At 36.3% G+C, this 17,305-nt stretch overlaps 1 protein-coding gene across 1 annotated transcript in view; it reads right to left on the bottom strand.

Annotated features, from left to right (window-relative positions):
- Positions 1-15,043, bottom strand: part of SNX16 (sorting nexin 16) — a 31,579-nt gene extending 16,536 nt beyond the window's left edge. The window contains exons 1-4 of the mRNA XM_008948541.1: positions 14,583-15,043; positions 10,822-10,908; positions 5,733-5,881; positions 1,307-1,376 (exon numbers count right to left, since the gene is read on the bottom strand). Of these exons, the coding sequence (XP_008946789.1) occupies positions 1,307-1,376; positions 5,733-5,881; positions 10,822-10,908; positions 14,583-14,951 (675 nt within the window). The 5' untranslated portion in view covers positions 14,952-15,043. The remainder of the gene's footprint in view (positions 1-1,306; positions 1,377-5,732; positions 5,882-10,821; positions 10,909-14,582) is intronic.
- Positions 15,044-17,305: the final 2,262 nt, after the last annotated feature.

Below are 17,305 nucleotides of genomic sequence, written 5' to 3'. Positions count from 1 at the left end.
GTGCCTGGGCAAGTAGCTTGCTTTTGTTCAGCAGAAGGTTTGGACTAGGTGATCTCAAGAGATCACCTAGAGATCTTGGAAGAGTCACTTCCAACCTCAGCCATTCCGTAATAAGGTGGGGTATCCCTTGGAGACCAGAATTTTGTAGCAGTTGTATCTAATAACTTTACAGAAATGGTTAATAGTCAAAACTACATCATCACAGCTATATTAATAGTTTGCCTAAATTCCTATGGCAGAAGGACATCCCTGAGACATCACCACAGTACACATGATCAAAATAGCAATGAAAAATGCACGTAAATTTCTTAATTATCTAGTAAACAGTTCCTGAAGGTTGTATTACTTTTCATCAACTTAAATAGCTATGATGAAAAGTGACTGTACAGGAATCAAATATGAGCTTGTAACACAAAACCCACAGCAAATCATTCAGACATAACACAGCAATGCTACAAAAGCCAGTGCTCTCACACAAAAGAAAAACCAAAAAACTTCGCTGAAGGAACACTTAACATTCCTAATTTCTACAGTATTAACAATGTGTGGAATTCAAAAACATACTGTTATTCTAAAATGTAAGCAAACTAAGCCTGTTTTAAACAGACTTGATACAGCTCTGGAAAAAGACAGAGCTCAGGCTTGATGGGGCTCTGAGCAACCTGACCTAGGTAGAAATGTCCCTACTTGTGTGGGGAGGTTGGACCAGATGACCTCTAGAGGTTCCTTCCAGCCTAAAACATTCTATGATTCTATGGATGCCAGTGAAACCTACTTCTAATAAAATAAGCTGCAGCATGCAGTATTATTTGCTCCATGTGCTCATATGCATGTTGAAAGGCTGCTGTGTTACAACACGACTTGATAGTACTTAGTTATGTGCAAGAACACTATTTTTGGTCATCAGAATGAATCCTTTCATTTCACAGCAAGAAACATTTTACTGCAAGACCTGAAGCTTAAGGTGTACATATTGTGACAAGATATTGAATGTAAACTACAAAAACGCCTTACGTTTCGTAGTTGCCTTTTCTAAGTAGTTGCTTTAAATACAAATTTAATCCACTGGTCATAAAAGGCAAAAAGGAAAAGACTTTATCTTGGGACAGGAACGAAATACAGCCATCAAAGATATCAGTGTGCACCAATAATCAGACTGGGCCAACTTTGTAATACATCCATTTGTAAATATTTCTGGAAGAACAGAACTAACAGTGTTTCATTCCATACCACTCAGCAGATTTTAGTGAATTCTACCAACTACTGCCTTTTGCATTTGGCATTTATCATGTTACATAGCACTTACCCTGCTCTCTTCTAGACTGTCAAAAGGACCTGGAGGATCATCCAGACACAGAAATTCTCTCACTGCAAGACTTTATCAAATAGAAGAGAGCAAATTACTTGAAGTACAAAAAAGCTACAACATTTAAATATGACCATACAAGGGCAGCTTTTCTTTAAGGGACAGAAACATCTATCTTTAAAATTTACTCCCAAGTATTCAAAATCATGTTAAGAAACTGTTAAGGCTTAGTTGTGTATGTTAATCTGGGACAGTACTTGAAATGTGACTTAAAAAGCTGCTCAAGTAGAGTTAAGAGTTGCCAAACAGAGTAAGTCAATCTAGAACATTATTCTTCAAATCTTTACAAAATTTGTTGCTACAAGACAACCAACAAGTTTATAATTTTGGTATTGAAGAGTTCTGAAAAATTCTCCAGGTGAAAAATAAGTATTACAAGGTGGATGAATAAATATGATGCTAAAATCCATAAGCAGATCCTCTCAGGAAATGCTGGTGGAACTAAGCATGGGTACTGAAACATGTTAACGTGTCTCCATTTTGCCAAGGTAATAATCCACTGACATGTACACGGTATAGAATATATATAGTATATATTTTTATATATATCTAAAAGAGTAAGTTATAAGAGAAGCTACAAGTTTAACATGCCATGGAGATCTACATAGGCATCTCTAAACATACATCTCAAACTAATGCATTCGGTTTAACACTGTGTAACAGTTATCATCCTCCTCCATGCACTGCTTTGCAAAGGCCAGAAGGAAGCGTGGGTGATCCTGTGGTTGACCACAGAATGAGCCAGATGATCAATATACTCTCTCTTCCAAGTTTAGACTGCTTTTCACAGAACTCTTCAACATCTCCAACCACGTCCCTTCAGCCACCTTTCTAAGACTTTCTTGCTCAGTTGCATTCACTCTTTTATAAATAATGCCCAATTAGAATACTGTATTCACAATTAATTAGCAAGTAGAAATGTATTAGCAATTCTATGCTTCCATTCACTATGATAAATCATTTCCTGCTGGAATGAACACACAAAAACGGAAGATGTGAATCCAAACTAAATGCTGTCCCTCCCACCTAAGTCCTGTGGGAAGGAAAGGGCAAAAGGAAGTAATTTTCTGCCTTCTGTTTTTTTCTGTATTCTCTGCATTTGAGGCAGATGCAAAGAACAAACACAAGAAAGTAAATTTTGAAGTATCTTATCCAACAGCTTCAGGTTTTGCAGGCAAAATGAGGCCGCAATGCCCGTTTACACCAGCACCAGGCAGGGCAGCAAGGAGCACTGCAGCACACGGGATCCCTCAAGCCTCGACAGCCGAGTTCCTCCCTTCCAAGCTGCTTCTTACAGAGGGTGGAGGCACAGGAGAGCTGTGTGTGTCATCTGTGTAAAGCCAGATGACGCTTCTGCATAGCAGGTTAAACTTCTTTCTCCCACTTCATGGATCATATGAAATTTTCTTTAACATAATAAACTCTGTGGGTGGATTTCCATTTTATCTTTCACTGAACCTTCAATACAAGGCAAAACATAAGAAATCCCTAAAACACACTCTAAATTTAGTCACCTGCATATCATCCTATCTTTAAAAAACTTTGCAAGCCTAGATCTATTGAAAAATAGTTATACCATTTGAAGTCTCCTATCCCTGAAGGGTGAGTTTCCCACTGTCGATACGTCTCAATGACAATATAGTGGATAAAGGGAAAGGAAAAGGATTTTTCTAAAAGACAAAAGGCTCATTTGGTTTTGGTGCGACCCAACCCATTTGACCTCCTTGAAAAAGCTGCAGAAGTAAATGATGAGGTTTTTAGGACGAAGCAGGGTTAGATGCTTACCACTGCTCATGTAAGGTGCAAAAAATAATTTCCATTAATAGTAACTTTTATCCTCTGATAAGTCGGTAAGAAAAAAAATTAAAAAAAAATCAGACAGACCAAATCTCCCTATTTCTAATTACTTCCTGAGGAATCCAGACCGTGCACATATCCAAACATCAGAATGTAAACCATATGAATAGGTTATAAAGTTTTTAGTAAACTTAATTTTCATGCAGAGCCTTACAGAGTCAAGATTAGTTTTCCTCTAAATCACATTTTGGTTAACTATCTGTACATTAATCAAAATACAAACTGATTCCACAAACATTTAAATTCCCTTTCGTATCTGATAAGCAATATACTAAAAATTATGTTTTGGTTTTTTTTTTGCCTTGAATGACAACAATCACTGTTTTGTCCAGTATGGACCACTGTCAATATACAAACAGACTAGCTGAAACGTCAAACTAATGGCAACAACACGAGGCATAAAGCCCTCAGATCTATTCAAGCAGACTACAAAGTCCATCCAGCTCATCAGACCGTCTCCAGCAGCATAACTTAAGTGACTTTTAGAGAATAATGCCCTTTTTTGGCACACCTATTACTGTTGAGTTCAATAATCAGGAATTTTTTAAACTTCTCAGCCACATATTTCACCCACATAATAATCTTTAATAGCCACTTACAGAGGAACTCACAGGTTGATCCCAATTTCTTTTCAGCTTTATGTCTCACAACAAAGCTCTGCAACTCGGTGTGACATACTGAGAGATGACTATGAATCATTCAAAATATTCTTTACTCACCTTCCCTATCCCCTTGATGATTTCATATGCCCTGTTTAGCTAGCCCTTTCCCAAGACAACAGACTAAAGAGAACAGAACTCCTCTTGCAGGGAAGCTTGTAGCCACCTCTGTCCTTGCTTGCTCTCCCCATACTTCTAGCAGATTCTCTTTTGAACCAGAATACTCTGTTTTAGCACCAGAGTATGTGGAAGTACAGTTCAGATTCCCACAGTGGTAACTTTCTTTTTTTCCTTCCAAGTTCCTCTTCAACAATTTTATGCAACTTTTTAACTATTGCTGAATACTGACCCGATTTAGAAAACCGTATCAACACCAATAGTTACTTTCCAGGTTGCAAAACTCAACTGAGTTTATGATTCAGTATGTATGTACTTCCAGTCATTTTGCACTTCATGACATGAAAATTAGTCACCCAGTGCCTTGAGTTTCTTCTACAATCCTTCATGATCTCATTGATGATTACCTCTTCCAAATAATTTCCAGGCTTTATGTACATCAGTGCCCATAATTGTGATCCAGTGTTCCATATGTAATATTCATTATTTTCTATCAGTCCCTCTCCCCAGGCTCCCTCATTTAACTACCTGTTAGATACATTTCCCTCTGCAAAAGACATTATTGCTTTTCCAAGTATTATTTTTATTTACCTGCTTACCACTTTAGTTTTATTACAAGGAGTAACAAAAAGTCAGGCCTACTTACTCATCTCTAATTTCCAGACTCAACAGTCAAATGCCTTATAAAAATGTGCCCAATGTAGTAACAGCCATTCTACTAAATAGCAAAGTAGATACGAGTATTATATGGTCTCACACCACAGCTCAGAAGTTTTACATTTTAGTTCTTTTAAAATTCTTGAGGGCATGAGGTTTGCTCTAGTGAATTTCTGTACTTTCATTTTCAGTGAAATTTCAGATGAAGGCAGTTCCTCAGAATCATTTCTCAAAGAATCTTTGTTTACAAATCAATGTTTACAAATGTGTAAGGGGTGAGTGTCAGGAAGATGGAATTAAGCTTTTTTCAGTGTTGACCTGTGATAGGACAAGGGGTAATGGGTGCAAATTGGAGCATAGGAGGTTCAAGGTGAATATCAGGAAAAAATTTTTTACTGTGAGGGTGACGGAGCACTGGAACAGGCTGCCCAGAGAGGTTGTGGAGTCTCCTTCACTGGAGACATTCAAAACCCGCCTGGACGCCTTCCTGTGTGATGTACTCTAGGTGACCCTGCTCTGGCAGGGGGGTTGGACTGGATGATCTTTCGAGGTCCCTTCCAGCCCCTATGATTCTATGAATCTTTGGTACAGCAACCTCACAGCTCTATTTCTGGTGTTGGAAAAGGTTTTTAGAATTAACAGTTCTGCTTCTTGCAACTTCCTTACTAAAATTATCATTTGGCCTTTATTGAAGTGATTTTACATTTCATTTGCCAGAATTATGTTCTACCTTATGAAAAGAGATATTTTTTAAAGAGACTTTTGCACTTTGTTGCACACTGAAGTAATGTTTTAGGAATAAACATAGGATTAGTCTAACATTAAATATCACAGCTTTTAGTCAGTAGTTAACCATGTACAATTGAAAATACCGCAATTCCTTTTTTGCTTACTTTAAGATGAGATTTATTCAATAGGACACTAAATTCAAATAATTAGTAAAGGCATAACATGAATATTACTGAAATTCCTTACTATGTTGCCCAAAGATATACTGCTAGAGTCTAAGAGCCTGTGTGAGTAGTTTGGATACACGCACAAAAACCCCAAATCTACAAGTAAAATTAAACACATACCAGTTAGCAATATCTTTGTGAGCTACGAGGTTCTGGAGGAAAGCTTGTAGCCCTAGCTGTCGGTCTTCCAAGAAGTCAGGATTATAATTATCCTTGAACCACCGCTTTGGTGGAAGGGCCAACCGAAAGCCTGGAAACATATCTTTCAGCTGCAACAGAAATCAAAGTCGAAGAAAATTAAGGAAAAACAAAATCTTGATGAAATGCTGAATTTGACACAGGCGCTGACTGACTTCAAATTACAGGATCTTTCTGCCTTCTGTTTAATTGAAGCACAAGGTAAGTCTCAACCATAAGTACAATCCAAATGATAGCGTAAATTTCTGACACAGTTCTGTCACTTGCTGTGTTGGTTACACAATCAAATGACCTCTCAAATCTAACATAGGAAAAGAGGAACAAAAAACTTTGCTATTTAAGCTCTCTGAGAATGCTATTTAATGCCTTTGAGTCAGTAAATATAAGGAAATTGTACGTAAGTTAAAGTATTAGATGAGTAAGCATTTCCCTGGTGTGTTTTTTTTTTTTTCTTTCCTCCCCCTAAAGTACTCAAGGATAATAAGTACTATACAAATTTTTTAAAAAAAAAAAGTAAAAGCCCATCACACACCTACAAGTCATCTTTTTGGGGGGGCCAGCAGAATGAATTACAACATATGCATGAGGTAATTCTAGTAAAGAGTAGCTCCTTGTATACCCAGAATATTAAAATTTCAGTATGTATGGATGGGGCTCAAACCCTGGCACTAACATGCAAAACTCAAAACTGTACTTCTGGTTTGCTTAAGTAGTAATTGGGTACACTCAATGCTAGAAATACCTCAATTTTTTTCTTCAAATTCAGAAATGAAATACGCAAGTGAATAGAATTGCAGAATTATAAAATGATGGACCTGTCCAAGGGTACCTATTAATTATTTTTCTAATATGCATGAAGATAAAAAACCATCTACGATATCATAAGAGCCCAATTTTTAGATGCCTTCTCTTTGTAGGGGTGCTTGACAGAAAAATATTGAAGAGGATTTACAACCAAGAGGAAAAAGCAAACAGGTTTTACAAAATCTAATGTTCCTCCAACTGCCACAAGAATTGTGTAATCTTTTCCTGAAGACAGGACCAAGCCAAATTCTGCCAGGAATGTACGTCACACACCCAATATATTTGTATGGACGTTTCAGTGACGGGGATTTCAGAATGTGCCTTGAAAAAAGTTTAGCACTCAGTGTTTACATGGCTGTAAGGTATGGCCTCACTGGGTCTTGATTCTCGTACAGCAAAATTTAAGCCTTCTGAAAATAAGCTATATTTTTTTTTAATGCCTCTTTATGGACTCATGGAAAATGCTAACGGGTCTTTCAGCAGATTAAGATTTCTAAGAAATTAAACCAGACACTATTTCAGATATAATCTCTACACAGTTTAAAGGAAGAACTATATTAGTGGATCACTTTTGTTCATGTAAGTACCATCTCACTGCACAAGAAGGGTGCTTTTTAACAGCACAAGCATTGTATAGTCAAATAGCCCATAATAACTATTAGTTCCTTATTGATAGAATGGTTTATTGTCAAAGCCTTCCTCTTCTGTATTTATGTTTTACTCTCACTGAATTTCACCTTTATATTAGACTATTCTTGATATTTTTATGTTTATTTTAGGTCATCCAAAGTTCCTTCATTTCTTATCAAGCTATCATTAATACCACATACGTAAGTATCCTCTATGCTCCATAGCCTCTCTTAAATTAATACTGAATAGATTGAAACCCAGAAAAGATAACAAAACTACTTCCTGTGCTAGTTGTAGAGCTGACCACAGATAACCATTGCTGGCAAAGCTTCTCAACCACACAGCCTTCTGCTTAACAGCAATTTCACTTGTCTGGTTATATAAATCACAATTTATTTCTAAGGGAATAGTAACCCTACCCACAGGTTACTCCTTTCGTGGATGAATAGAGTATGAAAAAGCTAGATGCTATCAGCAGATTCATTTTCAACAGCACAGTCCTGGGGCATTCTTTCTTGAACATTCCTCAGACACAGTGGAAAACAATGTGGGTCAGAAAAGTTAGGCTGGCTGTGACTGCTTCCTTGGATCAAGCATCTCTTCTGGATGTCTCTCCTCTACGTCATCATGTGATAGCTCATACAGGTTACATGAGGCACAGTCTCAGAAAGAAATGGTGAACCCCTTCATTCTTCAGACTGGCCACTTCATTATTTGTTCAACATGTCACTCAGTAATGACTATACAAAGTTCTTTACCCACCCCTTTTCTTGGACCGAAGAGTATTCACCACATTCTTCTCCAATCCACTAGGTGATCTTAAACAAAACCTACACATCTAGCCAAATGTATTTTAGCCTTTGCTCCTAGCTGCTCAAATTCTGTCATGTTCCAACATCCAGTAAGATTAAATTTTCTGTTAATGTTACAGCAAAAGACAGTACTTCAGTCTGGTCTATCATTTGCTATTTGCTTCCCATAGTTTGCTCTCAAGCAAAAGATCTGGTATTACTGCCTCCTTCCCTTATTTCTGTCTCTAATGATTTGCAGAACTTTACCCATTGCTTTTAGCATCCCAGAACTTCTGCCTTAGTCTTCAGAAGCTTGTACTACTCTCCTTGTGCTGATCTCTATCTGTAATTTTTTAAATTATGATCTTTATGAGGCTTCTTGTGTACCCACAGTGGCAATATCTCATCTTTCCTTTACACTGGATTACTTTGCCATCATCTTCAATTTTTCTTCTTTCAGTAGATATGGAGCTTTCCTAAGCTTTTAATTGCCTGGAAAACAGATAGCTTTGACATTCAAAGAACTTGTTCCTCAGACCTGAAATGTGTTCAAGTCTCAGCCTGCTGCTGCACTTGCTGGTTTCATTCATAAAGTAGAGTTCATGGTTTTGAGCTCTTTTACTGCCATTCATTTCCATTTTATTAGTTGTTCCTTACAAAAAGTATTTCAGAAACCAGTGGAAGTACAAAACACTTTCTAGGATCCTATGGCCATCTATTTCACCTTCTTTATTTTCTCTGAGAGATCAGGGCAAACAAAGAATGCTATTACTAAGTTCACTAGCTGCTTTTAGACAGCTGAGCTGAGTCCGTTAATCTGGTCCTAATTTTCTCTACACCCCCACCTCACACACATTGTGACACTGTTTCTACTGAAGTCCAACTCTCAGTTCAGTTTGGACATGTTATTAAGTATATGCCTGACATGTACAAAGCATGCTGCTTTTTCCTCTTCACTTGGGCTTCCTGAAAAGCCATTCCCTCTCTTAATGCTTTAAACTGATTCACAAAGTGATCAGTGATTGATTATTCAACTCAGTTGGCCAAGTTTAATGCCAAGTTTCTAATATCAGTGAATGAATAATTCGCCACCAAGCTCAAGAAGAATGGTGAAGAAAAGGATTTGTCAGGTAGTTTATTTCTCTTGTTTCTACTGAATTTCTAGGAGATAAGGTACAAAAAAAATCCTGAAAGCATGCATGCATGAAACTTCAGGTCTGTATTTGCGGTTAGAGAACAAGGAGTTTCAGGTGTTGCACTCTGACTTTTGAACCACTGATGCATGCATATAACCGTTTACTCTTCAGTTCCTAAGACTTTATGCTGCTGTAATACAGCAACGCCAGCTCCAGGAACTGAAATATACCATGACTGTAAAACTTCTAGAGAATTACAGAATAGTAATATAATCAAAATTTAGACACATACTGAAAAACTAAAAAGTTTCAGTCAGTGACATAATGGAATAATAAAGTTCCTTTTAAACAGAAATTGTAATACCTAGAAATCATGTTAGAAGCCAAATATTTTTGTCAGAGATTTGACTGCCCAAACTAAAGACTTTGCTTGTAAAATCCAAATGTGTTCTACAAAGAACACCTGTGATGTTGTAATTTTTCAAACTACTGATAACCACAGTAAAAATCAATGCACGGAAGGCAGTTCTTGACCTCCACCTGACATAGCTGACCAAAATACAAAGCTCTTGTATGAGTTGACTTCTGAAATTTGTAGTTGAAATCCCAAAAACATCAGAGAAATTACACAGAAATTTCTTCAGAAAGAAATCTGTAAACTAATTCATATTCATCAATGTGTGGTAATTTTAAACTGCCCTGATGTTTTAAAGGCAGACTAAATGATATCCAAACAGGTCAAGCCAAGAATCCAGAAAAACATTTAAGTTCAAGTCCGTATTCAAAATTTCAGCAGAATTAAGCTCTTTGTTGTTTAGACACATTGATCCAAGAAGAAAAGGTACACAAAAAGTACCTGTGTGTAAGAGTGTTAAAAAGTTATGAAGCTCAAATATGAAAGAACATAATAGCAGAAAATGTGTTAAACTTGCAATGACGGATTATTCTTAGTAGTGGACAGTAGTACAAAGAAAAATCTAATTCTGTTTTTCTACTTCTATAGAAATAATACTAAATAGGATAGCCAAATGCTATTTATTAACTAAAAAACTTTTAAGATGCTTTTAAAAAGTGCTTTTAAGATATTTTTAGAACACCTGAAAGCAAAAAATGTTTAGGTTGCTGACCCAGAACTCTTATTTACCTGGCATCTGTATCTTCAGCTTTAAAGATCTGATATTTCTTCTATTGTTTTATTCAATTAACTTCAAAGACACTGAAGCCTGACCTACATTCACGAACATAAGTTCTTTGTAACTTTATAGTTTTATAATGAAAAAAGCAGTTTGTTGCACTGAAAGGGACTGAATAATTACCGGATCATTCCTGCAAGAGGTTATAGACCCCTAGTTCTATTTCCGTGCAGAGGATACAATTATAATTTCCTTTATCACATAATCTAGGAATACATATAAAGTACAAACCAGACTTACAGCATCAGATGAAGAAATGCCCTCTTTACACTAGCTGCAGTTATATATCTTTGAAAAAAGTAAGAATCGCATATTTTTCATTCATTAATATAGTATCTCTTTTATATGCAGCAAAATAGGCAAGGAAAAAAGTGACAAAAATGTGAAAGAAAGAAAATGGAACATGAAAGAACAGTGAGGCAAGTTAGCTGAGGATTTACCAGTGTGTAATTCTCACCTTGTCATTAAGCCTGGAGAAGTCAGTGTACCGTCTGAAAACCACCCAACTTTCCTCTGGACTTCTTTTTACTAGTATTTTGTATACCTAATGTGAAAAACAGGAATATCAGAAAAATGTGCAGAACTGCATGATGCATTGGCTGGAAGGCTGAAATCACCCTTTATTTCTTAATGACATATAAGTCATAGATAATAAAAAAAATCCTTAACTGAATTAAAAACAAATTCTTAATTATCATTACAAACAGTATAAATTAATTTCAGAATTTAAGGAAGGGGTTTCTATAATTCCTAACTACTTTTAGCTATTTTGTCTGCAAGAAAGGGTTTGTAAAACTGCATCCAACTGTCTTCCCAAGGGAAAAACAAGTCTCAAAGAGGTAAGTGAAGTGTGTTTCAGTGATCCACTTTAACCTTTGCAGAATTATTTGTTAATCCTTGATTTTTTAAGAGGAGTAATAATCAGGTACTAAGTGTTGTATTTATGTTTTAAAATGTCTGATCTGACTTGCTTCAAAAGGAAAGGTGATACAGGATAAAAATAATATTCCCCTTTCATTCCATTTGTCCTGAACATTAGGTTTTGTCTCTCCAGGCAAAATATGACCACTTCCCTAGGTAACTGCATCAGAAAGATTATGCTAGTACTGTAGAACTGAAGTAATGGATCCTTTCAATCAGATTTAGCAAGACAACAGCACAGCAGTGCCATTCTCCTACTTAAATGCAAATGGATAGAAAAGTAAGACAATAATATTAAAAAGAAAATAATCAGATAACTACCTTTTAGGAGGACTGATACTCAAATGCCTGAACACAACTAACACACCTTCAAATAGAAAATATTAAACAGTGTCAAGAAAAGAAAGGTTCTCATGTCACAGTCTTACTTTCTCCAACACATGGAAGAAGAGGCTCTATGATTTTACTGGGTTAGTCTTCCGAGTTTAGGTGAGCTCTTGTTAAAAAAAATAAAATTCAGTGAAGAAAAAGAAATTTCAAGAATCATAATGATAAATAATCCTTTATAGGTATTTAACCAAATCATATTTAAAACATTTTCTATTCTGTTGCACAGTAAAACATTTTCCAACACTTCACGTTTTCACCGCAGGTTGTCTTGGCTAATAAGTGTTTTTTTCTTGTTGCAGCCCTATCATGCGATAACCTCAGTGCCAGCCAACTTCTGTACACACATCAAGCTGTTTTTAGCATGTCTGTGTTCTATAATATATCAAGCTGAAGACATTTACACACACTACAGGTAACTATGGTGCAAATTAAATAAATGAAATGCATTTCTTCAGCAAGTACTTCTCTTAATTGCTTTTTAAATGCAGAATTCTATTTTCACGCGGCATTATCTGTGGCAGAGGCTATATTTCAGCCATTAACAAAAAGCTATTAGCTTTTAAAATTGAAGCTGCACAACATGTCTGTGAAGCCAGCATTAAAATGTAGTTCTTCTGTCCTGCATCTGCTGTATAAATGTCTATACAAATGTTTTACCTTTCTTGTCTTACCAAAAGTATAAAGTTTTATTTTATGAAAGTTTCATAAAGTAGAACTGCTATACAAAATTGTGAAGACTCTTTGCTAGTATACAGAATATAGATCAAGACTCTTTGGAATATGCTTATGGATTTACTTGTGAATCAGGATCCTATTCTCTTACAAACAGTCCTGGGAAGGCAATGCTGACAAACGCCTGCATGCAAAATCCAGTTAACTCTGACCCTCAGTTTCAGTCGTCTCCAAGTAAATATTAGACAACTCAAGAAAAGTCTTCACAAACTATGGCCAACACAAATGTAATAAGGAGCACAATCAGCTCATGACTACTGGCCAAAAAAATAAGGTCAACCTGAAACATACATTTTTTTTTTTACAAAGTTAAAAAGAATGTGTTTTTTCCTTTCTTTTTATTTTTTTCTGTTTAAGATTTGTAATTAATAAACAACAACAAAAAAAGGTATTAGAAAACCAACTGTCAGTTCCTTCACACAAGATCTTGGAAAAAGCTATAAATGAATTCAACAAATTCATGTAATTCCAGGCAATCCTGAATTGACTTATTGCACAAATACAAAATACTCAATGAAAATATGACAATAACAATCTCTGCCTGATTAAGCATCCCATTATCATTCCTAATTGGATTCAGAACAAAAAAAAAGTGCTAATTGAACAAATGCTAACTCATTTGAGACACCAATTGCTTACAAACAGAAAGGGTTTTCAGCCTAGGTTTTTTGGCCCATAAGGCTCAGCAGCCATGTATTCTAACGTGCACTAACATTTAACTCCCCAAGTTAGTACATGACCCAGCTTAAGTAATTCAGATTCCTATTTTTGGGAGCTACAAGATGCTGACAAACAGTACAAAAACTTCAGCAATCGAGTCTCCTCTCTTTCATATGTGATTTCAATTTAATTTCCAGTCTTCCATCTCATTGATTTTGCACTGCAGAAGCAACCAATATTTCTAGGACTAATTACTTGCTGGTTTTAATGCACAACAGCAAGCTCATTTTCAACATGCAACTGAAAACAAACAGTTAATTATGTGCTTTCAGAAACAAAAACAGCAACAGAAGTGAAGTCAGAAAAAGCAAAAACGGAACCAAGCATTTTAGCGATGAAGAATGTTTAATTTCCACTGTAACCTGGCTTTCTGCACAAAACGAGCCACAGCTGTCATGCCAACTGCAGCTGAAGGACATCTTACACACAGACTGGAATATGCCTTGCATACTTTCAGACTGAACTGTGTCAATATAACAATTTGAGTCAGAAACTGAAAAAGTTAGGACAAGACAAGCCATCATTCTCCCATAATTATAAAGCAGCATTATTTAATTCTTTGCAAAAAGAACCTGAGGATTTGATTAGTATTTGAACTGTCATAAGGGCATTAGATTCCACATTTCTCTAATCTGAAAGGAAACAGGAGACAAAAAAAATTTGTCTGCTATTTCCTCCTCTTTAGCTATTTAAGTAACCTAATAATTAGTAACAAACAACTTGCCTCAGTCTCAGAAGCACTGCTGAATCATCTCAAAGAAATGTTTCAACCATATCCACAAAAACAAATGCACAAATGCATTAATGTATTTATGGCATGTTAAAAAAACGCTGAATTGCCAGCTACAGCATATTTTGAGAAAATCAATACAAATCCCTTCAGCTGGTGCTCCGCCATGAGATACTGTGTACATGACATCTCATTCTGTTGTCTTCAGAAGAGACTTCCCCCTACTAGAAACTAAGCCTAGCAATGCAAGAAGCTGAAAACTACCTGTTTGCATTTTAATGAAAATTTGTTATGTTATTAATAACTGTGTAAAAGGCAAATATCAGGGTGTCTCATCATTCATTTCAAACGGAAGACTACATTTTGTTTAAGATGTCTAACTATCCAGAACTTCTACAAGTGCAGTTTCACAAGGAATTGTATCTTTGCAAGGAAATCCTGACTTTTCCAGCAGAAATTGATCCCTGAAGTAGAAGGAATTCCTTCTATTCCATGTAACAATTGCATGAAAGACTACTTCTGAACCCAAATTTTCCCACCTGTATAATGGGAATGATTTTTGCCTGTTACACCTTTAGCTTCAGTACTTTGAAGCTAAATTGTTATTTGTAGAGTACTCCAACATCCCTGAATAGCAAGATTAATTACTGACAGAGCATACAAAGCACATTCAGTTGTGATCTTGTCACTACAGGATGATGAACTATACTATCCCCAAAACTTACAGTGAATTTTGCTCTTTCCTCCATCACCTCATAACCCAGTATAGTAGGCGTGGATGGTCGATCTTCCCAGCTCCTGGAATCTCTGTTCTGCTCTATTTCCTCTGCAGGCTGAGTACAGTATTCTACAGATGTATCCACACCTGTAAATTTGGTCCTAACAAGCGGACTACTACACACAGACGACGTAGAACCAATCTGGTCAGGAACACTCATCTTTCTAAAACTACCAATTGTAGAGTCCTCCAGCTGTCCTTTTGAGGAGCTGGAACTTGTCGAGATGCTCCCAAAAGAACTTCTTTGGTTTCTGTTTGTAAAGCTGGATGATGAACTTCCAATAGGAATAGGAACAGGAACATATGGCGTTGCCATCCTTCATGAAAAAAAACCTCAGTTTTTGGTCTGGGAGTTTAGGGTTCATTCACTAGATAAGCCATGTTCTTCTTTTGAAGAACAGTACCTGCAGGGAACGACAGAAAATACCATTGTAATTTTTAGGTGAAAGCAACGCAAAGATGCTGCTTTGGAAGAATTATCAGCATTGAGATGGTACATAGCAGAACTGACAGTTAAATGTTTCTACAAGGAATTTGGCTCCACAGAAGATGCTACTTTTAAATGGTATGTCTCCAATTCGACAGACAGCTTTACAGGAGTTCTGCAACTTCCATAGCTATTAAAATGACAGAAAGGTAAAGTAAGATTACAAAAGAGAAAAATCTTTTTGTCTCTTATCATTTAAATGCTGTTTTATTTAGAAAGTCATCAGTTTTTAGGCATATAAGAAGCTGGTGTAGTTTTAGCGACTGTTTAATATAAACAGCACAAAAGCTTTTCTCAGAATTGGTTTGGTATATATATATATATACACACACACACACGTGTATATATTACACATATATATATGTATACATATTGGTTCTGATATCTGGAGCAGACTACATAAGCCGAACATGTACGTACCAATATACACACCTTGAATCAAAAGACTACACTGTAAACAACTTAGGTGAAAAATACATTTGCATATACTACATATTCACTGAAGTATAATGGACCTGTTTTCAAAGCAAAATAGTTTTTCAAAACAACTCTGTTGCATACGATGCTGCAGACACTTGGAACAATGTTAAGTTGTCACGTTTTCTATAGCTTGCATTGGAGCAATTAAGTTTTACAATCACACAGATCAAAAGCAGTGTCACAATAGCAGCTGGTTTTCTATTCCAGCAAATAAAAATGAAAAAACAAGATCAGGGGAAAAAAGTAAATAAAAGATTGGATATTTTTTCTTTATGAAAACCATTTCAGACCCAAATTAATCTTTAATGTGCATATGTGTACATTTCTAAAAAAAAGGCAACAGAGAATGAATACAGCAGTATCCGACTGCCAAAAAGGCACCATTGTCTGATTTTAACAACATACCCAAAGAAGAGCTCGTAGAAGTTGCAAACCAGATGCCATCTTTTTGGATTGACAGGATTTGAGTCACCACCCACTTTGCCCAAGACTACGTCAACCAGCCATGAGATTGCAGGAGGCTGGGAAACGGGAAACCCTCAACCTGATTCACATGATATATATAATCACCAGCTACTGGAGCAAAAACCAAATGAGCTTCCTAATTGCCAGGCTGAAGTGATGCTTTCATCCTCTTGCTCTACATAAATCTTATGAGAACGTGACTAAAGAAATATTAAATTAACCAGCATCAACAAGAAAGACTGAAAAATGCTCTTGAAACAATTCTTTCATTGAAGGAAAAACAAAACATCCTTTCAGCTCCGTAGGGAAACCTCCACACTGTAAGTCAGAAAGCTCAAGGATCATGACCAACAAGAACAATTTCAAACTCTTCAAGAGTGCTGGACACAGCAATGTCTGAGGGAGCAGAAATACCAATATCATAAACCCCTGTTGATTGACTTTGTTGGTCAGGAACAGGGTTTGGACTATCCAGAAGCTTCAGCTGCAGCACAGTCCTGTCAGACAGCTGACCTGCTTCAGCCTCACATAATTTGAAAGAAGCAAGTCACTTCTGTCTCAGAGACAAGACATTCTCCTAGAGCTAGACCAAGATCTGAATTCCTTTTCCCACCTGTACCTCAACAAGTGAATCCATTTTCTGTCTCAAACTTTGCTACACAATTTTTTAATCGAGATAGAAATATCAAGACGTGCTATTTTCTGGTTGATTTTCTCTAGTCATATTCTCACTATATATATAAATAAATGTGTGTGTATCTATATAAAAAGTGTTATATATAAGACACTGAACAAGGGAACTCTCTTTTTCACTTGCCACTTCAGTGACTTCTCCATGTTACCAGCATAAGGAGTTGAGAGCATCCCCTTAAAGAATGCCCTGCCCAGCTATGTTCCTGGGAGCTGTGGGATTAAAGCCCTGCAAACAGAAGATCACAAGAAACCACGTTTGCTACAAATCAAATGATCTTTAAATTTAAAAAGTTATTATTCTCTTCTACATCACTTTATGAATCTGAACCAAGGAATGAAAATAAGCCCACATCTCAGGGAATCTGGTGAAGTTCATCCAGAAGTTCATGGAATCTTGAGAAGAAAAAATACCCCGTGCTTTTCAGCACTTTTTGGAAAACAGAAGACAAACAAACAAAAAACCCCAACCACAAACCATGACATTTTCATCAGTTACAATACTTGTGAACTTGTCTTTTCTAGAACTTTTTCTTTAAAGTGGAATG

Source organism: Merops nubicus, unplaced genomic scaffold (assembly GCF_000691845.1).
Source record: "Merops nubicus isolate BGI_N331 unplaced genomic scaffold, ASM69184v1 scaffold13850, whole genome shotgun sequence".
Lineage (NCBI taxonomy): Eukaryota > Metazoa > Chordata > Aves > Coraciiformes > Meropidae > Merops > Merops nubicus.
Note: the sequence above shows the minus strand (reverse complement) of the source record. Positions and strands in the feature narration are given on the sequence as shown.